At 44.1% G+C, this 26,693-nt stretch overlaps 1 protein-coding gene across 13 annotated transcripts in view; it reads right to left on the bottom strand.

The window, feature by feature from the left end:
• GLT1D1 (glycosyltransferase 1 domain containing 1) overlaps positions 1-26,693 on the bottom strand; it is a 228,622-nt gene that overhangs the window by 45,898 nt on the left and 156,031 nt on the right. For 12 of the 13 annotated variants that reach the window (XM_073557074.1, XM_073557080.1, XM_073557082.1 and 9 more), the window contains 2 exons: positions 22,458-22,553; positions 12,854-12,903 (listed from right to left, as the gene is read on the bottom strand). In XM_073557074.1, the coding sequence (XP_073413175.1) occupies positions 12,854-12,903; positions 22,458-22,553 (146 nt within the window). The remainder of the gene's footprint in view (positions 1-12,853; positions 12,904-22,457; positions 22,554-26,693) is intronic. The other variant, XM_073557072.1, reaches the window with a different exon arrangement.

A 26,693-nucleotide genomic window follows, 5' to 3' on the forward strand; every position in this document is an offset into this window, starting at 1 on the left:
TAACAAGACAGGCAAAACCGACAGCTGTGGACTGCAACCCTCATCTGTCAGCAAGGTTGGTTATCAGGGTTAGAAGGGTTCCCAAGATGTTTTTCATTATTTAAATAATTTAAAAAAATGTGTGGGCCCCCCATTTTGACAACCAGCCTTGCTAAAGCAGAGTCTCACGATGCAGAGGTGAGTTCACTGCATTTCAGCAGAATTTCACTGTGGTGAACTTATCCCTGCACCGTGAGACTTCTCATTGTGCTAGCGGTGATCCCACCTGAGGGAGGTCATCGCAGGTCATTGGCCCGGCTGGGAACACAGCCTCAGTGACCGCAGGTAGCCACGATGAGGTCACCGCTGCTCATTCATCAGTGGTTCTCAGCCTGGACAGTCGCATCTTGGCACCGTCCAGGTTGAAAACTGTTCATCCCCAAACATGAATTATGGCGTGGGACAGAACATCAAGGAAAGACTAGAAGCAATGGGATGAAACTGAATGGGAGGAGACACAGATTAGACATTAGAAAAAACCTTTTGACAGAGTGATCAATGAGTGGAACAAGCTGCCACGAGAAGTGGTGAGTTCTCCTTCAATGGAAGTCTTCAAACAGAGGCTGGACAGACATCTGACTGGGATGATTTAGCGAATCCTGCTTTGAGCAGGGGGTTGGACCAGATGGCCCAGGAGGTCCCTTCCAACTCTACGATTCTATGATCAGACAGGTAAGGGATATTGTTTTTTATTTTGGTTTTATTACAAGAGCCTAGGGATTCAATGGAATGGGTGTCAGGTGAGTATAACTGTGTTTGTTATTTTTAAATAAAAAAGGAAAAGTGTGTTTTGTTTTTATTTCAAATAAAATACTTTATTCTGGCTGTTTTTATTTACAATACAACTATAGGATTAGGAAGAGATAGGTGTCTATAGATGCCTCTCCAATACTAAGCCGTGGGCTTGATGTCAGTTAACAATACAAAGATGACATCAACCCCACAAATATGAACCCCACTTGACACCGCTACAGGGCAAGTGGGAAGAGCCGGGCAACGTGTCAGAATTGGCGGATCTAATAGATGCAACTTTTCTGGGGCGGTAGCGGGCTGCTATTTTTAGGCTGGGGAGGGCAAATATCCATGGCCCCTTACTAGCCCGAGAACACCAGCCCCCAGCTATCTGCTTTAGCTTGGATGGTTGCCAAAAAAGGGGAGGGGGCCCCACACTTTAAAATTAATTATTAAAATAAACTTAAAAAACACAATACCCAGCCTTGCCAACGCTGACAACTACATCACACAGCAGTCAGTTTTGCTATGCTAGTTATCAAAAATAAAGGGTTAACCATGCCATTTTTTTACTTCTTTATTTAGAGCGCAGGCTAATGAATACTCCCTCCCATCAGCCGCTGCCTCCTTTTTCTTTTGTTAGCAACAGCAGACGTAGGTTGATGTTAGCAGTAGTCCCATTAGCCGACGCGAGTGACCGGAAGTAAACTTTTTACCTCCGATCACAGTTGGAGGCTCGCGCTGTCATTTGACAGCGTGGGAACCGCAGCTGTCTGACCAGCAGTAATGATTTTACCGCCGATCAGAAGCAGTGTTTACTGCGCTGTCATGTGCATACACCTGGTGTTCGGGGGGCCAAACCCGAACAGTAACACAGACTTCCTGGTGAAGTCCATGTTCGGTGTCCATGCCCGAACAGTAGGTGTTCGGTACGGACACCGAACTTTACTGTTCGGGTTTGCCCATCTCTACTTGTAAGGCGGTCTGGAAGAGGATGAATTTGCTGACAGGCAGGTGTCTAGCAATGAGGCTACATTTCACCTCAGTGGGAAGGTCAATCACCGCAACATTGGAATTTGGGGTGCAGAAAAATGATATGCCCTAATTAAGCACATGAGAGACTTACCCCAAATAAATGAGTTATATGCAATGAGCAGATGCAATGTCTATGTTCCCTCTTTTTTGGGGAGATACTCCCCTCCAGCCACAGGTTCTGAATGACATGACACATTGTATCACAAACAGTGGAGTCCACAGCAGAGGATATGCTGGCACACATCTGAAAAGAACAGGACTACTGCCTAGACATCTACCGTGTCACCAATGGAAATTACGCAGAAATTGTATTCAGTTCCCTTGGTTATGAATACCAAGGCTATAATTTTGCTACATCCTTTTTGGAATCACTGTGTACTCTAACAAAATTGTTCAATGGCTAAACTACTCACTGAAATTTTACCTCATTTTATTATGGGATTACTGTGACTGTATTAGGGAGTAAGCACTGAGTTGGACCTTATAGAACTGGTGCGCGCCTTGCAAAGTACCAGCTCTTTAGTACAGGGAATAATTGCTTAAACCAAGTTCTAATGCTCTAGAAGTAAAAAAAAAAAAAAAACACTATCCCATCACTTGTGATTCTGGTTTGGCTTTTATCCTAAGTCATGTGACAAGGCTCGTTAAAGGGTTGATAATGACTTGCAGGATTGCTACTTCCAGTAGGTGGCACTAGAGTACAAGTCCTCTTCCTCTCTGAAAAGACAATTTGGATATTTAAATTTCGAGAGGCGTATGCATGGTGTTTAAATCTCGTCATACTGGCGTGCCAGACCTGGTATGTCACTCTCCACAAGAAGAAACCTTTGCAATCCGCGAAAATGGCGGGACACAGATCCGCAACTGTTTGGAAAGGAGAGAGAGAATTATTTTCAGCCGCCAGACCTGGCATTTAGGGTTAAATTTCCAGCAGAGGCAATTCTTCCGGGCATGCGCAGTGTACAAATGCGGATCCGGCCAGCAAAAAAAACGTTTCAGTGTCCGTCCTGTCATGTCTGCGGACGCCAAAATTTTGGCGGATCCGTGCAAAAACCGATCCAACAGATGACCATCTGTCAAGATCTGCCGATAATGAAAGTCAATGGGAAAAAAACGGATCCGCCAAGAAACAGAATGTGAATGCCCTTAACATGCCACAATACAGAAACCCCCACAAGTGACCCCATTTTAGAAACTAAACCTTTTGAGGAATTCATCTAGCGGTGTAGTGAGCATTTTTAACCCTCAAGCGATTCACAGAATAGTATAACATTGGGCTAAGTCAATGTAAAATTACCAATTTTTTCTCTAAATTGTTACTCAAGTCTCAAGTTTTCCATTCCAAAAGGGATAATAAGGGAAAATAGAACACAAACTATGTTACGCAATTTCTGAGTATGCCAATACCTCATATGTGGTCGAAAACTACTTTAGAGGCACAGAGCAAAGCTCAGAAGGGAAGGAGCGCCATATTGTAGTGCATATTTTGATGGAATGGTTTAATGGTGCCATGTCACATTAGCAGAGCTCTTGAGGTATCAGAACAGCAGAATCCCCCCCTCAAGTGACCCCATTTTGAAAATTGCACCCCTCTAGGAATCTATTTACAGGTGCAGTGACGATTTGGACTCCATGGAAGATCGCCAGAAACAAGCAGCAGCGAATGATGCGGAGTGAAAATGTATAATCTGCCATTGTAATGCCCAATATATTGTAGTAGCCATACATTGCGCCCAACTCTTAATTCTGAAGACATGAACCCCATAAATTAAGCTGGCTCTCATTACTACAGAAATGCTGAATGTGGATGTAACTGTGATCTAGGCACACTGTGGGGCTCAGGAGGAAGGGAGGTATTTGGATTTTTTTAGCACAAAATTTGCTGGATTTCATTTGAGGAGGAACCATTTAGCTTTTCCAGAGCCTTTCTGCTGCCAGTACCGTGGACGCCCCTATATTTCCACTGACTAATGACTGATCTGAGTGGGGACTTGTTTTTTTTGTGGATTGAGAGCTTTTATTGGGAACAATTTACATAACATTTATTCTTTGCTGAGTACTTACACAGAGGTTTCCATCTAAGGCCGAAATCACACATGTGAGGAAAACGGCGGAGTCTCGCATGTTAATACCCGGCACTGCCGCCGGCACACGGGAACGGAGCGTGCTGCCGCATAGCAATACAAGGAGCTGCTACTCCGCTCCTGGGTGCTGGCGGCAGTGCCAGGTATTAACATGCAAGACTCGGCCGTATTCCTCGCATGTGTGATCCCGGCCTAAATTTCATAATGACGCTATTTAGATGAAACCCCTGAAAGATTCATTCAACATAATGAGGCATCAGAGTAACTTTGAACTAATTCTTACCTCTGCTCAGCAGTGTTCTTCTTTTCAGAGAAGCACTGTGGCCAACAGCAATTTTATGCATGCTTACGAACACATATAGGATCATAGCATCCATAGTGTCTACATCTGCCTCATTATAGCGAATAGTCCACCAGGGGTTCCGTCTGAATATATAACGTATATCAGAGATTTACCTAAATGGAAGCCCAGGTGCAAGCGCTAAGCGAAGGATAAATGTGAGCCGAGCCTACTGCCATTTTTGGGAGGCAAAATGAACAAATCAATTCTTCACCTGCTGTTGGCTTTATTTATTTTTTACACCGTTACTGGTGCAATATAAGTTACTTTATTCTTCGGGTTGGTGAAAACACAGCGATACCATATTTATATTGTAATTTTATGTTTGGCTGCTGTCACGCACTGAACGACATTTTGTTTTGCAAAAAGTTTTTGAATCGCTATATTTGAGAGTTATAATTTTTTTATAAATTTCTGCCGACATAGCAATATGAGGGTTTATTTTTTGTGGGACGATTTGACATTGTTATTATTGGTACCATTTTCGGGCACATGATTTTTTTTATCACTTTCTATTCAGATTTTTTGGGAAGCAGAATGAACAAAACGTAGGCATTAGTCATACCAGTAATAGCTTTTCCAGGAGTCCATCATGACAGCACCATCAGGAGATTGTCCCTCATATCCTTGATAAGGACAGGAACGCACAAGAGGTTAAAAGGACCCTCTCTCTACAAACCCACAGTGATTTTTTTCAAGCACCACATCAGGATGGATAGGAATTTTAAGGGAGGGAATGTAATAGGTGCTGTCATGATGGTCTCCTGGAAAACCTATTACTGGTAAGACTAATGCCTACTTTCCAGGATGTCAGTCCTGACAGCACCATCAGGAGAATACAAGAGGATACATTCAGGGCGGACTACTGCTTGGAGGACCTTTCTTCCGAAGACCATTTTTTTGGCATGATAAAATATCCTGTTTATAGTGTCTGTAAAAGGTGTTAAGGTTTGTCCACGATGCAACACATCGGAGTATAATGTGACAAAATTCCTCCCAGTTCAGCTTCCAGTCCAACGGGTGAATATTTTTCTGGCTGAGAAAGTCTGCTACGAAATTCTGAGACCCCTTCAGATGTATCACTGTGACAGATAGCACCATCTCCTCTGCACATAGGAAGACCTTCTGATCTGTAGATGGTGGCATTTTGGTCCCACTTGATATCTGAAGAAGGCTACTGTTGTGATATTATCCGACAGAATTCTGATGTGTTTGTTCCTTATACTTGACCCACGTATATTTAGCGTTTTCCAGACTGCCAGAAGCTCCCTGAGGTTGGATGACCTGGGAGGATCTTATTTTTGCCAGGAACCCTGTATGCACTGATCTTCTACATGGTCCCCCCAGGCGCTGCTGCTTTTGTCTGTCGTGACAGCTATAAATGGGGACAGCTTCCACATAATCCCTTTCCTCAGATTCATTCGGGAAGTCCACCAGGCTAGTGACTTTTCTTTGTTATTGCTGACAATATAATATACTTGTCTAGCCCATCTCTTCACCTGTTCCAGACAGTCAGAACCTCATTTTGTAATTGCCTTTATTGGAATTTACTTCAGCGAACCTCTGGTATAGAAGCAGTCATTAGTCCCAGAATCCTCATAGCCTTTCCAATGGAAATTTGTGATTTCCCTCTGAAAGCTATAACTTTGACTCAGAGTTCTTTTTGTCTCTTTTCTGACAAGGACATCTTCTGTTCGGAGTCCAAGAGCATTCCTAGGAAGATCTTCTGTCTTCCTGGCACAAGATCTGATTATCTCCAGTTTATGATCCATCCTTAGTTCTCTAAAACTAAGACAGTTGATGTTAAACTGGCCTTTAGTTGCTGGGGAAATTCTGCAATCAACAGGAAATCGTCCAGATACTGGACAATCAATATCCCTTGTTTCCCCAGGAGAGCTATAAACTCTGCCAACAGCTGGTTAAAGATGTGTGGTGCTGATGAAAGATCAATCGACAGGTATTTGAACTTGTCCTGCTGAATGTTTACTCAATCTTCCAACGAGAATCTTAGATAACACTGGCTGTGAGGGTGAATGGGCACATGATAATACGCCTCTTTGAGATCTAGCGTCCACAGTACCATATTTCCCTAGATCAACTGAATTGTAGATCTTATTGATTCCATCCAGAACTTTTTGTAGGATACCTACCTGTTTAGAGACTTTATATTTATTATTGTGTGATAATCGCCCCCGTTTTTTTTTCTTTTCCTTTTTTTTAATTGAAAATAGGTTTGAATAGTATCCGAGAAACTATTCTGACTCTGCCACTGGTACTACTGCCTCTGAGTCCACTAAACCAATTCTTGAAACCTGAGGGGACTGAATAGCTGTTAGGTGGAATCTTCTTCATTGAGAGATCTGCACAAACTGTATATTGTATCCTCTGGTTATTGTTTGATGTATCCATGGGTTCTTGGATACTTCTGACCAGGCTTTGAGAGAGTACTGCAGTCTTCCCTCCACTTTCCTGGTATCATTGTCTACTCGCGCTATTTGCTGAACTGGGAAAAGTATTCCTTCCTCTGCCTCCCCCTTAAGGTAGCTCCATCTACTGGTCATACCTTTATCGGTATATTCCGGTTTCTGATGGGATTAAGGCCTCCAGAAGGATGGTGCCCTTTTAGGTTTTTATTCTGGAAACTGTTACTTCTCAGCCAAGGCCCTTTCTAGCATGCCGTCTAGCACCAGCCCAAACACTCGAAGGCCAAAAAAGGGAATGAAGCACAATTTGTTTTTGGAGTGTCTATACCCTGGACCAAAAGTATGGAAATTCCAGGCTCTACCACCCGTAGATGGAGGTGCTCAGGGGGTAAAAAGACACTTCATTACGTATACCCTGGACCAGGCTTTTAGCCAGATTGCTCACCTAGCAGTTTTGGAGAGTGCCCCATTCCTTGCGGCAAATCTAACTGACTTAGCTGAGGAGTCGCCATAAATCCTGTTGCCAATTTGAGTAATGGTAGAGACTCGAGGATCTCATCCCCGAATGTCTTTTTCCTTAGATGAGCCTCTAACTCCTCTATCAATATATTCATGGATCTTGCTACAAAGGAAGACGCTATATTAGCCTTGGTTATAGCTGCAGATGACTACTATGCTTTTTTGAGAAGACCATATGCCTTTCTGTCCACAATATCCTTCAAACATGATGAGTCCTCAAGAGGGCTAGCAGTTTTCTTTGCTACCCTAGCTATAGAAATATTGACTTTAAGAATTTCCTCCCATAATTTTACTTCCTCAGGCTCAAAGGGAAGACGTGATTTGAAGCTTCTTGAGATCATTAGGGTCTTCTCTACGTCTTCCCACTCCTCCAGGATCATAGCCTTTATATGTCTATTAACAGGAAGGGCTGGAGAGTATCCTCAACCGCACGGTGGCTCAGTGGTCCTGGGGTCCTGGGCTGGGGTCCTGGGTTCAAATCCCACCAAGGACAACATCTGCAAGGAGTTTGTATGTTCTCCCCGTGTTTGCGTGGGTTTCGTCCGGGCACTCCGGTTTCCTCCCACATTCCAAAAGACATACTGATAGGGAATTTAGATTGTGAGCCCCATCGGGGACAGTGATGATGATGTGTGCAAAACTGTAAAGCGCTGCAGAATATGTTAGCGCAATATAAAAATAAAGATTTATTTATTTTATTTTTTTAACCTTCATGGCATCTCTGACGGCCGATAAGAAGGTGTCAGTGTTGCCAAGAGAAAAGGTATTTCTTTTTCTCTTCTGGGGGAATTGTAATAAACTTTTCCCTTTCCTCTTGTCCAGTGTCAGTGTAGCCTGATAATTCTTCCTACTCAGAACTGGATTCTCTCTCGCACCGTGGTCTTTTTTGCCTGGGAGCCATCAGGGAGTATTGCAGGGTGACCAACTCTGTAACCCCCTCTCTAGTTATGATCCTCATGTCGGTCATAAAGGAGGGATGTTCCTCTTTACCACTTTGACAATACACTCTGGGCATAATTGTTTCATGTATTCGTCAGGCAGTTTAGTATTACATATCGCTCATCTCCCTTTCCTCTTAGGTGCAGATGGGTCATAGATTTTTTTAGGGATGTCCTTGTCCTATAAAGGAACAAAGGATCATTCCATGTAATATACTACAGATAGCAGATGTAACAGTACATGAGAAAAAAAAACACCCAGATAACTCACTTGAACCGAGCTTTCAGAATGGTCAGTGGATTGTCCTTCCATAGCTGGCAGTCTAGCTGCATTGGAACCTTAGTTCCCCTCTGAAAATAATATTTAAAGTATTATCTCACCTGTCTTCCACCTGAATAGTCAAAAGGTGGTTTCCCTTTAATTAGGATTCAGCGACTTTTTTCAAATCCCGGAAGTGCATTCCACGCTGGAACGCATGGCGGGTGCTAGAGGCTTGCGCGTCATCCCTCTGTAACCGGAAATATATTTCTGGTGACAGGTTCCCTTTAACAAAGCACAAAAATCTATCAAAATGCTCGCCACCCGGGCATAGAACAGGTTCAATAGCTAGTAGTGGTATATCGTCTCCATCCTTGTATATGACCCCCAGCCTGGTATATGCTCCCCCATCCTGCATGCGCTGCTGCTTTTCAATACACACATACAAAAAAAGAACAAACCAAAAAAAAACCTCCTACTCACCTTTCTCTGGCTTGCCTGCAGCGTGTCGTCTGCGTTAAATGCTTAAATAAAATGGTGCTGGAATCATCACGTGCTCATGCCGCGTTATCTGGCGCCATTTTGTTGAAGACACTGGGTACGTGAATTTGTCTTCAATAAAACTGTGCCGGAGATCGCGGTATGCGCAGTGTCATACTTCTCCAGCCTCGTCCTCCTCCCTGTCACCTTAAGGCACTGGACCGCTGGTGTACTAACACTGAATTCGTCCTTGTGACTCAGGCCACACTGAGCAAACGGGGTCTATACCGGCTTCGGACAGACGCATCCAGCGTTATATTCAGGGCAGTGAAGTCGGAGTCTTGGAATCCGAGCCCATTTTGGTGGAGTAGGAGTTGGAGTAGGTGTCATGGAAATTGAGGAGTTGGAGGATTGGCTTACCGGCTCCACAGCCCTGGTTATATATTTTAGATTTTTTTGTCAATAGGTTATATTGTCCCAGAGGACACTTTGTTTAGAGTCACCTGCCCAAAAACACTTGTTTACCTGAATGGTGCCATTATGGAGATCCCAAGGCTATTTCTTACTAAGAAGCAGCTGAAGCATGAGCTGCAATAAGAACTTTGTAATGCTCAGTCTACAAAGGGATGGAGTTTCCAACCTTGAGGACACAGTCATTATAGCTTCATCTCCCTTTTACCTACTGTATTGACAAACAACAAGCAAAACAAGGAGCTAGAATAGTTATTCAGCCAGCAGGCATGTAACACTAGTGCTAGGCGTTGTGGGCAATCATTCTAGCATTTCACATTCATCTCACATGTCACTTCACTTGTAAATATTTTTGTGTAGCAGAGTGTAACGAAATGTAGAACAGAAAATTGGATATCCTATTTTCTATAATGAAAACATATGCTGTGAAATTAGAATAGCACGAGCAAATGAACCAACATGAAATTATATTTACATTTGTAAATTTGCAGCTGAAAGAAAATAAAAACAAAAAAAAACTATTTTTCTGAGAATACATAAATGAGCAGAAAACGGTTCCAATATTGTATAGTGTTCCAAACGGATATTTGTTGCATGCTACGTGAAGTTCAGGCATTGGACTTAACAGTTACATTTGTCGCAGTAAATTTGTGCCATTACCGTGACTTGTAAACAATGTTGCCAGCTATCCCCAAAGATTAACGGTTTTAATATTCTTCATAAATCATAGTACGCATGAAAATAGGACATTTTGTAACAAATCTTATCAGAGAAACCTGCTTCTTTCTCCTACTGGACTGATCATTTATTCTCAACTCCTCGGTAAAGTCTGTCATTAGTGAATACAGCCATTCCCATTACCGAGATAGGAGATGACAGTTAGTGTTCATAAAGTTCTATAGAGAACTGTAACTGTTGGAGGAGATCATGCAGTAGAAAGTCTGACACTAGTTCCCCCATCTTCCTCACTCATAGAATTTTAAAAGCACCAATTGACTCCTAGCTCCGTATTGTGCACGTGTTTTCATTAAATTCAGATTTTACCAAAGAATTGAGAATAAGGCCTCTTTCACACTTCAGTTTTTTACAATCAGTCACAATCCGCCAGGTTTTGAAAAAAAAGGATCTGCAATTTTTTTTTGAGGATCGATTTTTTTTTCCCCATTGACTTCTATTATTGGCGGATTGTGACGGACTGCCGTCCGTTGCATCTGTTTTTTTTGGCGGATCCGCCATCCGGATCTCTCTCTCTCTCACGGACGGGTGGCATCCGTTGTCATCAGGACTACAACAGATCCGCCATCAGTCCTTTTGGCGGATTATGACTGATGCAAAAAACTGAAGTGTGAAAGAGGCCTTAATCATTACTTCCCGATGTGAACAATGAAAATTTCTCATAAAACATGCATGTAGCAAAGCCAGGTCTGCAGGTCCTAGCACTGCAAGTCTTCGATGCCCCTAACTTGCCTTGACTAAGAACCAGGGCCTTTGTTCGCTAGGTGTGTCAGTCGGACGTTAAGCAGGTCTTTACTACCTCTGAGAGGAGTGTAATGTACATAAAGAGAAGCTGAATCCAACGATGTATCACTTAGTTTGCAGGGTACAGCCGTTCTGACACAATCAGAGCTTTTAGGTGTAGAATAAAGCAGAGCTGAGAAAGCTAGCCCCACCCACACCAGGCTTTCTATACACAATTAGATGGGGGGGAGGGGACACTACTGCAGTCCTGTAATGTTAATTTCTATGTGAATAATCTTTAACAGTTAGTAGACAACAGCAGAATTTTGACAAATGACCTATCCCTGAGTTCTGTGTTTCAGCCTCTATCTCCTGCTGTCTTCAGATTACATAGCAAAAACCTGCTGACAGATTCCATTTAAGGGCTCATTCATATGTCCGATATTCTCGTACAAGTGCTATCCATGGCTTTCACGGATACCACTCACACCTATGAGAGTCTGAGGGCATTCACATATCTGTGATTTTTTGCAGACAAAGCGGTCCACGCAAAACCACGGAGAGATGTCCGATTTTTTTTTTTTTTAAGTGTGGGATCAAAATCATCAATGCAAACATACGGGCCTATGAAAAAAAAAATCTGACCACACTCAGATGACATCCAAGTGAATTCAGATTTTCACGGACTGTCAGAAAGGAGGAGGTGGAGAAACTTTACTCCACCCACCAGAAAAACTGATAGCACTCTTATAGCAGCGCACAGTGACCCACGCAGCTGCCGGCTTCCACAAGACATCCTACTCGCCCACCAGCGTGCCCTCGCAGCATCTCGGTGGTCTCAGCATCTTCGCAGCATCTCCATGGTTCCGGCTTCCAGCAGCTCTTCCGGCGCGATCACATGGCGCCGCTCATTAAGGTAATGAATATGCACTTGTCTCCATAGGTGTGGAGCGCATATTCATTACCTTAATGAGCAGCACCATATGATCACACAGGAAGAGCTGCTGGAAGCCAGAACCATGGAGATGCTGCGAAGACGCCGGGACCACCGAGACGCAGCGGAATCCATGAATAGCAGGACAAGGACCGGGGAGCCATGCATACAAAGACAGGGACCGGGGAGCCATGCATACAAAGACAGGGACCGGGGAGCCATGCATACAAAGACAGGGACCGGGGAGCCATGCATACAAAGACAGGGACCGGGGAGCCATGCATACAAAGACAGGGACCGGGGAGCCATGCATACAAAGACAGGGACCGGGGAGCCATGCATACAAAGACAGGGACCGGGGAGCCATGCATACAAAGACAGGGACCGGGGAGCCATGCATACAAAGACAGGGACCGGGGAGCCATGCATACAAAGACAGGGACCGGGGAGCCATGCATACAAAGACAGGGACCGGGGAGCCATGCATACAAAGACAGGGACCGGGGAGCCATGCATGCAAAGACAGGGACCGGGGAGCCATGCATGCAAAGACAGGGACCGGGGAGCCATGCATGCAAAGACAGGGACCGGGGAGCCATGCATGCAAAGACAGGGACCGGGGAGCCATGCATGCAAAGACAGGGACCGGGGAGCCATGCATGCAAAGACAGGGACCGGGGAGCCATGCATGCAAAGACAGGGACCGGGGAGCCATGCATGCAAAGACAGGGACCGGGGAGCCATGCATGCAAAGACAGGGACCGGGGAGCCATGCATACAAAGACAGGGACCGGGGAGCCATGCATACAAAGACAGGGACCGGGGAGCCATGCATACAAAGACAGGGACCGGGGAGCCATGCATACAAAGACAGGGACCGGGGAGCCATGCATACAAAGAGGGTTAAAGGGAAAGGTGATGGCCTCATCTTATATTGGCCAAAACTGCTGAAAGATGCCCTTTAAAGGCTGAACTTTACATTACATTTCGGTGAACGAACAAAAGGCATGCAAAATTGGTATGTTTTAGATGGATCCAATTTCAGTGAAATATTTGTAGTCAAAATTTCTTTACCAATAAAAAAAAATGCAACATGGTTTTAATTTAGAAAAAAAGCTCATTTATTAAAAGTAACACTTACCATTGGCCCGATAATAGCCAAGCAAACTCTCGGTTCCCTTTCATGCCACTCTAGGAAAAAGCATGTTCTGTTAAATTTGGCAGAAAATAATGGCCGAATGGAAGCGTGACAGCGCAGAAGAATTTAGAATAACTACAGTTTATAGAGAGTTGTGATTGATAAAAGATTAAGCAGATTTTCCGTGTTATTTGGATTAAGCAAATATTTTTGAGGTCAGGTCAGATATATTACCTGTTCTTAGACGATAGACTTCGTTAGTTCTATGGAATCATACAATGTATCACAAGCATGGCACGATCAGAGGTTCTCCTCCCAAATATATCATTTAGAAAAACCTAACCACGACTCATGATGAAGAACGGCATGGTGTGACTGCTGCCTAGCTGTTCTGCCCCATCTCTGCTGCCAGTGAATGTCAGGTACTGTGATTCTAAGCACCAAAAACAGTCATTAGATGAAAGTCTGGAAATGACATTGACCGTTCCTGTCCGCTAAAACGGCAGACAAGCAATTCATGGGTGATGTTACAAATTATTTTGGCTAGTGGTTTGCTGAAATTTTGTTTTCAGGGTTATTCACCACCCTTCAAGGCATGTTAGACATTGCTAGATTGAGATGACACATGATGGCCAATCTCGATCTAATGTGTAAACCTTCTCAATTGACATGTCTGTCTTAAGCCCGTTTCAATCACTTCACACTTGTTACATAAAATAGTACAAGGTTTTTCACAAACAAGTGTTTTAAATTTAGTTTTTTTGCTTGGAACAGTCCTGTAGGAATATGTTAGAAAACACCGTACCCAGAGCTGCATTTTGGCAAAGAAAAATGATACAAACTTTGGAAAAGTGACAAATATCAGTGATGAACGAACGTGCTCGGATAACGTGTTCACCAAGCATGGGTTAACGGTTGCAGGTCTTACCGGGCTTGCCTATCAAATAGGCACTCCCTGCATGTGTTGAGGCTGTGGAGCAACCGCGAGACAAGCAGCAGCGGGGACTCGAACATATTTTTTGAGCACGCTGAAGACACTCAGCACACGAGCATGTTTGGAAAACACCTTATCGGAGAACGTTCGCTCATCACTATTAAATATGCCACAAAAAGCTGTGTGGATATGGCCCAAACCTACTAAAGTCTTCAGCACAGGACAGAATTGGGAAGGAGATCTGGAAGTTGGGCAGCTTTCTCCCTCTCTTAATGCCATACAGTTGCAATCAAAATTCAAGCTCTCTTGTATGTTAGATTTATTAGCAAAATTCACAAACTTTATGCAGATTTCAAACACACAAACAATGAAACAAGAACAATTTAAATAATTCCAAACAATGAATATAACAAGTGGTTTCTTCAAATGAGGCACAAAGTGAGACTTTTAAAAGGGAACCATGCAATCTGCAAGCACCATGTTATAGAGCAGGGAGAGCGGAGTAGATCGATATACAGTATAGTTTTGGGAGTAAAGATTCAGTATAATCTGTGTTTTGCTACATTTTTTTCCTCTGCTCTTTCTGGGATTTTCGAACCCTATCAGTGTGCATATGGAGATAGCTGTCAGTCACTGACAGGACTGCCCACTGCACCAAAAATCCCAGAACTAGCAGCGGTTTAAATTAGTACAATACAGATTATGCTTAATCTTTACACACAAAACTCTGCATCAGCCTACTCAGCTCCTTCTGCTCTATAACACGGTGCCCACAGAATGGAGTGCAATTTTCATGGTGACAGGTTCTTTTTAATGACTACTCCAGGCTCAGAATCATTCAACCCCTTTATGACAAACGTCTTCAGTACTTAATAAAGCCCCTTTGGCTGTTATGACCTGTCATGATCTGTGGGAAACGTGTGTTGGGAGCGGACCGGTCAGTCCCTGGTTTTCTGCCTGGTATTAACCAATTCCCTGCTAGGAATTATTAGGTCTTTGACACAATTTAGATCTTTTTATTAGCACTCCAGCATAGCTGTGCTAGCCACACAGCATTTTTTTTTTTTTTTTTTAATTTTAATCCCTGATGATCTGTCCATTTCATATTTCCCAAGTTAATTTACGCATTTGGCATTTTTTTGCCATTATTTGCCATTTGGAGTGGATGCTTGACCTTTTTGTTGGCTTATATTATTTTGACTATTGCTGTTTTGCAAAGTTAAGCAAATGGGCCTTATTACAGGAACAGTGTCTGTAGAGGTGTTGTAACTAGTGATGAGCGAGTATACTCGTTGCTCGGGTTTTTCTGAGCAAGCTCGGGTGTCCTCCGAGTATTTTGGCGTGCTTGGAGAATTAGTTTTCATCGCCTCAGCTGCATGATTTGCGGCTGCTGGACAGCCTGAACACATGTGAGGAATGCTTGCATGTTAGGGAATCCCCACATGTATTCAGGCTGGCCAGAAGCCACAAATCATGCAGCCGAGGGGATGAAAAGTAAATGTGCTGAAAAGCAACGAGTATACTCACTCATCACTAGTTACAACACCTCTACGATGATGAAAATGTGATGCATAATCATATACTAGTTTCTGGCAGCATTCCTGAGGAATCGTAGCCCATTCCTAGTGGGCAATGCCCTACAGCTCAAAGTTCTTGGGTTTGCATGCTGAAACTGCCTTCTTTAAAGCCCATCAAAGATTGAATATGGGGTTAAATTCAGATGACTGTAATGGCCACCTGAAAATCTTCCTGGAATTCTTCTGAAACCAAACCGTGGTGGACTTTAAGGTATGCTTGTGACTACACAGGAGGAGGCGGCGACGCACAGGGGCATGATGGACGGCTGGGAGGCGGCACTCAGATGCAAGACAAGAGGCATGATGGATGGCTGGGAGGCGGCACCCAGAGGCAAGACATGAGCATGAAGGATGGATGGGAGGTGGCGCCCAGACGCAAGACAAGGGGCATGATGGACGGCTGGGAGGTGGCGCCCAGACGCAAGACAAGGGCATGATAGATGGCTGGGAGGTGGCGCCCAGACGCAAGACAAGAGGCATGATGGATGGCTGGGAGGCGGCGCCCAGATGCAAGACAGGGGCATGATGGACAGCTGGGAGGTGGCACCCAGAGGCAAGACATGAGCATGAAGGATGGATGGGAGGTGGCGCCCAGACGCAAGACAAGGGGCATGATGGATGGCTGGGAGGCGGCGCCCAGATGCAAGACAGGGGCATGATAGATGGCTGGGAGGTGGCGCCCAGACGCAAGACAAGAGGCATGATGGATGGCTGGGAGGCGGCGCCCAGATGCAAGACAGGGGCATGATGGACAGCTGGGAGGTGGCACCCAGACGCAAGACAAGAGGCATGATGGATGGCTGGGAGGCGGCGCCCAGATGCAAGACAGGGGCATGATGGATGGCTGGGAGGCGGCTGATACAGGGAGACACACCATACCTATGGGACGCATTACAGGTATGAGGACCTATTTATAAAAGTCGATATTTCTGCATTACTAGGGGTCATAAACAGAAGAGCCACCTTCACAGAATGTAGCCTTAGTGCGGCTGAAGGTGGCCCTTTTACTTAAAAACACCCTGGGGGGCTGACAGGTTCCCTTTAAGTTCGGCCTTTGAGACCTTCTGCACTTAGTATGTGTCAATGCATCATACTGTGCAAATTGAAACTTTACTAAATGTTGCCAAATCTTGCTGCAGTACTTCTCCAGGAATCTGACAGAAATAGCTTGCTCTTTCAGACATGTCTGGTTCTAACAGTATCTCTAGGAACATTCCATACATTTGCTATCTTTTCATATCCTTCTTCCTTGTATTTTTGCAGAGCAATGATCTCTTCTTTTGACTTACATATATCTAACATGTATTCAAACATCACAGTTAACACAAACCTTGCCAGTATAAGTGTTTGATGTGTTTCATCTGAAGGATACCTGATATAGCTGATGATTTGCAAATACGTGCACTTATTCTGGACTTCTGTAGTAGTCATTAAATCTTGCATGTGTTTTGAACTTGGAGGAACCACTTGTTATATCCAAATTTCCCAAATTCTTACTTCTATGAAATCCTTTATAATAAAAAAAAAGTATGGAAGTGTAGGAGTGGTGCAGGGAGTTCAACTAATAATTTTGAGAAATCACCCGTAATGTTCAAGGGAAACTGTCAGCAGGTTTTTGCTGTGTAATCTTAGAGCAGCCTGATGTAGAGACTAAGTGCCCGATTCTAGCTATGTGTTTTTGCTTAAAATCAGTGTTTTATCAGCAGGAGTTTCTAACTACAGTTATCTCATGCCTCCTAGTCATTTACTCTGTAAATCACCACTGATTAGCAGCTGTCAGTCAATGTACAGTGTACACAAAAAGAGGCCAATCAATGGTGTGGTCGGCAGCTCTGTGGAGTCAAAGTCGTAGTCAGTGTCCATTTTGGTGGAATCAGTATAAAATAGACCGACTCCTAAAATATATAATAAATTAGGTACAATAGTACAATGCAGGATGTGATATTTTTTCATAAGAATATGGGAGAGTTGTGAAATATCCTATAAGTGTCCGTTCTTTTCCTGATCTAAGAACCTCGGCTTTTAGTTGAGATGAATCTGTGCTGCACTTTAAGTACATGCTCAGTAGGGGGCAGTGCTGTGGAGTCAGAGTCACGGAAATTGAGAAGTCCGAGGTATGGCTTACCGACTCCACAGCCTTGGCGCGTGAGGTTATACAGGGCTCAGCATTCTGAGTGCTGCTAGATCTGCAGCAGAGAAAAGAGTAATTGTATCAAAATGACAGCATGCAGACCAGTAAGTGACACGTAGGTGGAATCAGGGTCTCAGCCTCTACATCATGATGCTCTCTGATTATATTACAAAAACCTGCTGACAGATTTCCCTTTAATTGTTGCGCTATTTGAATCATTCTTGTTTGATTCGTTTACTGCAAACAGCAGAACGTTTATACATTTAAAATGTAGCGTTAATGTGAATTTTCAATAGGAATTTACATATTTTATTGCAACTGTATTTGCAAATATCATTTTTAAGTGGAGAACCTCTGGCGGCTGTGCTTGCACATTCAATCAGGAGATCATTGCTAGCTGACACATGGATTACACTAGACTCTGAAACTGGAAATGTAGACAGTCATGATTATTGTAAAGTCAGCAAGCAGTTTTGATTACAATCATTGCATCCTAAATCTGAAGGAATATCCTCACACCAGTCTGTCAGAAGAGCAGTCACTGTGTATTAAGAGAAAAAAAGAAAGAAAACACAGGTATTGGCAACATTTCATTTATCATCATCAGTCCACCCACGTGAACCTTCGGTTATTTCTAGCAGTCAGATAAGGAACGAGCCTGCACTGAGACTGTGGATAAACTTAGCAGCCAATATATGATCAGAAAATGACATACCTCTTAGCCTAGGTTTCTATTACAAGCATTTCATATAAATATCTAAGTTCACAATACCCTCTGGCGCAAACACAACAGCCTGACATTTATAGTTTTCTGCAGCTCAACATTTTCAACACTATACAAAAGAAGTATTGAATATGCTCTTTATGCCTTTTCGAAATAGCAGAGATTGGAAAAGGCTCAAACAGGACACTTGTCCTCAACGATCCCCTGTCCAGACACTTACTGGGTCCCAGATGAGCCCACCTCGACACCCTGGAAATGGCCCAAAATGCCCATTCGGCCAATCACATTCAGCCATTTCTGGCATGTTGAGACAGCAGTAAGTAGCATCAACCCCAGAGCTGCAGGCGTGCCTGTCAAGGTGATCACCCCCTTATTATATTATACCCTTCTAATCCATTTTAAAGTGGTCATCCGGTTGATAAGTTAGGGGGGAAAAGCGGAGTAATATGGCTGAAAATGGAACGTGGCATGATTCAGTTGAAATACTCCAGAAAAAGACCTGCATGTATCCTTGTAATATCAGGGGAGTGAAAGATACAGAACATTAAGATAAAGAAGAAAACAATTTTGTACAGGCCAGTCATTTGGCCATGCACATAAACCCAACCCGATGGTCCATCCTTTCCACCAGAAGAGCCAAAGGAGCTGAGCTGCATATACAGACAAGTCGATAAGTCTTAGAAAAAATGAAACAGCCCTTTAGTTCATAGATCTCTAATAGGCCATTAGAGATTTCGTAACACATAGATAATAGGCATTCTGCTTCACACAGAAGGTCTCAATTTCTCTGTTACCCCATGAGAAGACTAGCCCTGCACCTGGAAAACATTTCATTATCTGACCTCCATTAGGTTGGATATGCATCGTGCTTTCGTGGGGAGGGCTCAGTGCTGTACGTTAGTGATGTGTACGAATCACAAGAAACATTGGAACCCAGTCCTTTACAACTATACTAGCTGCAAAATGCTTTATAGTGTGCATCAACGTATATATCCAGTCTTTGGACTCAGGATTAGAGATGAGCGAACCCTTTAAGTTTGGGGTTCATACAGGACAGTTAGTGTCCGATGCAAAACTCAGAAACCAATCTTCTCCTAAAAGTCCGTTACTAATGTTTGGAGTTCCGACAGAGAGAGAGAGAGAGAGAGAGAAATAAAGAAAGAAGGAAAGAGAAAGAGAAAAAAAGAGTGAGTGAGAGAGATAGATAGAGAAAGAAAGACTCCATCATTGCCCCAATCCTCCGGTACGGCAGTGAGGTCTGGGGCCCAGTCTCCTACCCAAACTGGTCAAAGTGGAACGCTGGGCCGACTGAAATATTCCACCTAGAGTTCTGCAAGCATCTTCTCCAAGTCCACACTAGCTACATTCAAACATTGCATAATTTCTGTTACGCTGGGGATTTTCTGGTCTATCCTTAGGATCAGCCACCAATATCAGATTTGTGAACATATGATAACCGTCACCTCACCCCTGCCAGCTATTAGCTCCGACGGCGGCCCGCAAACAACGAACGGAGCAGAACAGCACTGCTCCACTCAATGTATAATGTTCAACTCCCCAAACAGCACTTAGACTGCTTTCTCTTGTAGTGTGTAGAACCCCCACCGATCTGATGCTCATGACCTATTCTAAGGATTGATCGTCAATATTAGATGCCTTGACCACCATTTTCACATTTTTTAACAGGAGCAGTGGCAATGAAATCCAGTGTTACACATGGGTTCAATTCAAGCATTGAATCTTTACCCTAATTTGGACATTCTTAGTCATGAAACAAATATTTAATAAGTGGAGCAGATACAGTGGATATAAAAAGTCAAGACACCCTTGTTAAAATGCCAGGTTTGCGTCACAAACGAAAACAAACCAAGAAGGATCATTTCAGAACTAGATTCTCCCTATGATTTTGTGGGTTTCCTCCAGGTACTCTAGGTTTCTGCCACACTTCAGACATACTGATAGGGAATTTAGATTATGAGCCCCAATGAGGACAGTGCTAATGTCTGTAAAGCGCTGTGAAATTAATGGCTATATATAATCAAGTAAAATAAATATACTTTATCCATCTTTCATGACACCCATAATCTTTAAAATTTGGCTGAAAATAAATGGATATAATACCAGGTGTAAAAATAAAAATAAAGAGCTACAATTAAGTATTGGCATAAGTATGCACGCACACCCACAAACTAATACTTTGTTCATACACCCTGTGAATTTATGCCAGGATTCAGTCTTTTTTGGATAGGAGTATATCAGCATGGCACATCTAGATTTGGTAGTCTTTGCCCACACTTTGCAGTAGAGATCCAAATCATTCCGATTGGGAGGGCATCTCCTGCAGCCCTCTTCAGATCGCCCACAGATTTTTCAATTGGATTGAGCTCTGGGATCTGGTTGGACCATTTCACAACCTTTATCTTCTGGTGAAGCTATCTTTTTGTCGATTTTGAGGTATGCTTAGCGCTGCTATCGTGCTGTGAGGTTAAATTTCCTCTTCAACTTCAGCTTTTTAGCAAAGGCCTGAAAAGTTTGGTTATAAAATTGACCGATATGTGGAACTGTTCATAATTCCCTCCACCTTGACTAAAGTATCAGTTCCAGCTGAAAAAAACCCAGCCCCAAAGCAAAATGCTTCCTTTACCATAGTTCACTGTGGGTATGGTGTCCTTTTGGTGATGCGCAATGTTGGCTTTGCACCAAACATACCTTTTGGAACTATGGACAAAAAGGTTCATCCTTTGCTTTATCAGGCCAAAACACATTTTTCCAACATGCTTTCGCAAACTTTATGTAGGTTTTGATAAAACATAGCCAGGCTATACTGTGTTTCTTTGCACCCTACCCGACAGGCAAGGCATATGAAGAATAGATAGATATTATTGTCAAAGCAGTACACAACCAGAACTTGACAGAAATTCCAGCAGCTCTTTTAATGTTGTTTTAGGCTTCTTGGCAGCATCCCGGACAAATTTTCTCTGGTCTTTTTAGCAATTTTTGAGGGATGCCCAGTTCTAAGTAATGTCACCGTATTGCCAAACTTAAGCTACTTCTTGAAGACAGTGTTCCATGATATATCTGATGCCTTGGAAACATTTTATGTACCATTCTTCTGACAACTTTCAACAGTGAGAACCCTTTTGCTGTGTTGTAAGCTGTCTATGGAGCATGGCTTTTGATGTAAACTGCAACTAAGGAAATATCAGGAAAATCCTACTAGAGGAGCTAAACTTTAAATCAGGTTAATTATAATTACTTTTGGAGCTGTGTACTGACTAGTATTCAAAATTAGTTAAAGGGCATCTGTCATCTATTTTTTTTGCATATAAGCTGCCGGCACCGCCATCAGGGGCCTGTCTACAGCATTCTGTAATGCTGTAACCTGAAAGATAACAAAAAAGGGTTATATTATACTCACCGGGAAGAAGGGGGGGGGCGGTCCGGGTCCGATGAGTGTTGCGATCGGGTCCGGCGCCTCCCATCTTCTAGCGGTGACGTCCTTTTCCTTGCTTCTGTTGCGGCTTCTGCGCAAGCGTAATTCTCTGCTCTGTTGAGGGCAGAGCAGAGTACTGAAGTGCGCAAGCGCCTGGAAAGGTCAGACAGGTCCGGCGCCTGCGCACTGCAGTACTCTGCTCTGCCCTCAACAGGGTAGAGAATTACGCCTGTGCAGAAGCCATGACATAAGGAAGGAAGAGGACGTCATCACTAGAAGATAGGAGGCGCTGGACCCGGACAGCACCGGATCGCCTCCCCGGTGAGTATAATATAACTCGTTTTTCTTATCTTTCAGGTAACATCGGGGGCTTATCTACAGCATTACAGAATGCTGTAGATAAGCCCCTGATGGCGGTGGTCCAAGCTTATAGGGCTAAAATGGGGTGACAGATTCCCTTTAATAATTGTATTTTTATTTTTCCCCTGAAAATAATTTTGGTTTGTTTCTCAATGGATTTCTACATACTACGGGTGACATTTAAGGTGGAAAAAGTTCTGAAATTAATCTTCTTGGAATTATTTTTTTTTCCATGAAAAACATGGCATTTTAAAAGTAGTGTGTAGACTTACTATATCCACTGTAAATTGAATCCCAAGCTACTGAACATGTACAATAGTTATGGGATTCAAATGTACCGTAGCTGAGAACACATGCTGAGTCACTGCCTGCTATTACAGCTTCAGGCTCTGCTATATGAAGCATGCTGTTTTTCATGAAATAACGGGAACAGAAAAAGAAATCTTACCTGAAAAAGCCTCAACCAAGTACAAGGGGTCTTTAACTCTTCGGAGGCCACAAATTAATAAGAACATTTGTGTGTTTTCTGGGCTACGCATCATTCCTACAAATCAGAACACAAACTGAATCAATCAGCAAAGATAGCGAAGTGAATAACTGGAATGAAATGGTCATTTAAGCTGTCAGGATGAATTTTTAGCTTGAGCCTGAAAAACAAGTAGACAAAAACTCTAGATAGTTGACATTTCTACATGCTGCAACACTGAAATTGCAACAATAAGAATGAAAAGACATGGAATTATGGAAATCACAGGATCAATAGATATGTTAATGATATGCAAAAGATAAAAAATTGGAATCAAAATTTTCAAAACATCTCTATTCAGTATGAGTGCCCAAATTCAGTAATGCATGCACTTATATGCCTTGGCATTTTATCCATGAGGTTATTAAAGGGAAACTGTCACCACTTTTTGTCCTACCAGCTAAAAATTTCAGTTAATCGAGTGTCAGCTATGCATTCCACAACTAGTTCTGAAACCCTCTGACTCTCCAAGTATCACCCATAAAACCTTTTAAATTTTTTATTTGTCCCGCGCTATATGTTAATCTGTTCGGTCCGGTCCGATGGGCATTGCCTCTGTTCCATCACTCCACCCCTCCTCAGCTTGCTGTATGCATTCTTCGCAGTGAATAGCACAGATCGCGTACAGATTTTGCACGTGCGCATTGAAATGTGACCGAACGCGTGCGCAGTATCCTTTGCCCAACTGAGGGCAAAGCAGAAAATCAGTGCAATATGCTACTGACTTTCGGCTTTGCCCTCAGTTGGGCAAAGCATACTGCGCACGCGCTAGGTCACATTTCAATGCGCACGTGCAAAATCTGTACGCGATCTGCGATATTCACTGCGAAGAATGCATACAGCAAGCAGAGGAGGGGTAGAATGACAGAACAGAGGCAACGCCCATCGGACCGGACCGAACAGATTAACATACAGAGTGGGACAAATAAAAAAAGGTTTTTATGGGTGATACATGGGGAGTCAGGGGGTTTCAGAACTAGTTGTGGAACGCATAGCTGACACTCAATTAAATGATATTTTAAGCTGGTAGGCCAAAAATGTGTTAACGGGTTCCCTTCAATGGCTGATGAATGCTCTGCCATGCTGAATTCACCTAGGCACAATCAAGATCTGTACACCAAATAAAGAGCATGAACAGCACCTCCAAAATTCATACATTGATCTAATGCCGCTAGGCAAAAATTTATTTGTAACTGAACATGAGGTTCTTAGTTTAACATTCTGATCAGACTGTATGAAGCCACTGCCACTTCACAGCGAACCTCTTAGTGGGTCCGTATCGCTCTAACGGAGCAGAGCCGTGAGACGACCACCACCGCAGCGACAAAGCACCGGTAGGGCGGATGGCTTGGTGCCTCACAGCAACCATGCTGCAAGACTGAGCCACCATGACTCCAGACCACGCCACCCCACCAGCACACAACCACAGCAACAATGGCCGCCACACTGCACCAACACCTGTATGAAGCCCACTGTCACAACAAACCTCGTAGTGGGTCCCTATCGTAGCAGGAGACTGCAAGGAAAAAGGGTCTAGCCCATTTTTGCTCTCACTGGAGAACAAAGTGGCAGGGGGCCTCATACAGTCTGATCAGAATGTTAAACTAAGAACCTCATGTTCAGATTATTTATATATATATCTAATATATGAAGCTCAATGTGGGTATGTATGTATGTATGCATGTCCGGGATTGGCATCCGCACCGTCGCAGCTACAGCCACAAAGTTTGGCACAGTCACACGTCTGGACCCCGAGAGTGTCCTAGTTAAAATTTCGCCTCACAACATAGCCTAGGACACTCTCAGGGTCCAGACGTGTGACTGTGCCAAATTTTGTGGCTGTAGCTGCGACGGTGCGGATGCCAATCCTGGACATACACACACTTGAGCTTTATATATTAGATATATATATTGTGGTGCAGTGACAGCTAGGGGGCGCTGTATGGGTCATGCACACAGGCATATCCATTGTGGTAATGGAAGTAGGATGAACGCCAGAATGGTAAATGACCGCTGCACTGCACCAACACCTGTATGAAGCCCACTGTCACAGCAAACCTCGTAGTGGGTCCCTATCGTAGCAGGAGACTGCAAGGAAAAAGGGTCTAGCCCATTTTTGCTCTCACTGGAGAACAAAGTGGCAGGGGGTCTCATACAGTCTGATCAGAATGTTAAACTAAGAACCTCATGTTCAGATTATTTATTTATATATATATATATATATATATATATATATATATATATATATATATATATATATATATATATATATATATATATATATAATATATGAAGCTCAATGTGGGTGTGTATGTATGTATGTATGTATGTATGTATGTATGTCCGGGATTGGCATCCGCACTGCCGCAGCTACAGCCACAAAATTTGGCACAGTCACACGTCTGGACCCCGAGAGTGTCCTAGTTAAAATTTTGCCTCACAACATAGCCTAGGACACTCTCGGGGTCCAGACGTGTGACTGTTCCAAATTTTGTGGCTGCAGCTGCGCCAAATCTGATTGGCCTGTGTGGAAGGTCCCGGAAGGCGGACGTGTTAGAAGATGTGCTGCCTTCGTGAAGCACACATGCGGAGGCCGCTGACCGGGTGAGGCCTGTGTGTAATGGCCTGTGTGTATCGGACAGTCCCCAGCAGGGAATGGACATCCGCAGCGAGAAGCAACTAAGGCTACTTTCAGATTTGCGTTCGGAGGTGCAGTGCAGGGCCGCCGCTAAGCTTCACCCCTGGCCGCGCATCCTCCAGTCAGCTCCTCCTCTGATCGCATGACACTGCATGCGATCAGCGTACCCTATAGTCAGGGTTGGGTATGCTGGCCATGCGCTGGGCTGATTTTACCGACACTTGCGCCGAGCGCACAAAAACGCACTGTGTTGCCTACAAATTCGGTTGCTAGGAGCAACGGTTCCAAGAAGCACATGTTGCTGTGCTGGCGACGCTGAGCCAGGAGAGCAGCCAGTCTTGAAAACCGTGAGTTATGCTGACCGGGGTCAGTGAGAGAAATGTGTACAGGATACCTCTGCGGTAGAGGGATCTGAGAACCTGCGTGGCCATCAGGCAACGGTCGTGAAAACCGCGTGATGCTGACCGGGGTCAGAGAAAAAGACTGTTGATAAATTGTGGGATACCTCTGAGAAGAGGCATCCGGGATCCTGTGTGGCCAACAGGTAACAGGAGTCTGTGGTATGCTGACCGGGGTCAGGGAAAGACTGTATGAGAAGTGGCCATCGGGTGCCTCTGTGGATAAGAACCTGTGTAGCCGACATCAGCAGGTGACCGACAGGAGTCCGTGTTGTACTGACCGGGGTCAGTGAGAGACTGTGTATGTGTTTTTTTTTTTTTTCCTTTTCTCTTCGGTTTCCTATAAAGCTGAAGGTGTTGCTGTGACTCAGTGGGGTCACAAAGTTTTTTCAAGGCAGCTTGCGGTGGCTCAGTGGGGTCACGAAGGTGACAAGCGTCTAGCGGTAACTCGGCGGGTTACGAAGATTGCTGTGGATCGGCGGGTTCACGAAGACAGAGCAGCAGGAGCTGCAGTGACACTAGCAGCTGCTTGTAAGCGGCAGCTGGAGGTGCCGATAATTGGTGACAGCAGGAGCTATGACAGTGCCAGCAGGAGCTGGTGTGGTGTCGTGCTTAAAGGGCCAGTACAAGCCCAAAAAGACAAACTCTATTGTGTGAACTCGGGCCTAAGAAGGCCTGTAGAGGGGACATGGGGAAATCCCGAAAGGGGGCGGTGACCCAAACCGGAGTGGTAACCCAAAAAGGGGTGGAGTCCCAGGGGGAGGCGGATTCCAGAAAGGGGATAGTGGCCCAAAAGCGGGAGGAGCATCCAGACGTAAAAGGGGTGGGACAGATGAACTGTTTCCAGGGGCAAATTTCCTATGTCTGTCCAGTCTGCCTGGTGAACTACCCACCCGGCACGATGCTATGGGGGTGTGGCCTCCAGATAAATAACGAAGATGTGGATGGTCTGGTCGACCCTGGGAGCCCGGTGACTCTAGTGAGGGTTGCTCCTGAGATACCTGGTAGAAAGATTGGGGTCACTTGCAACCACGGGGGGCACTAAGGATTATCCAGTGGCCAGGGTAGTCTTTGAGACAGGCTGGGACATTGCGGTACAGGATGTCACGATAGTCCCAAATC

Source organism: Dendrobates tinctorius, unplaced genomic scaffold (assembly GCF_039654945.1).
Source record: "Dendrobates tinctorius isolate UK_male_01 unplaced genomic scaffold, ASM3965494v1 ptg000243l, whole genome shotgun sequence".
Classification (NCBI taxonomy): Eukaryota; Metazoa; Chordata; class Amphibia; order Anura; family Dendrobatidae; genus Dendrobates; species Dendrobates tinctorius.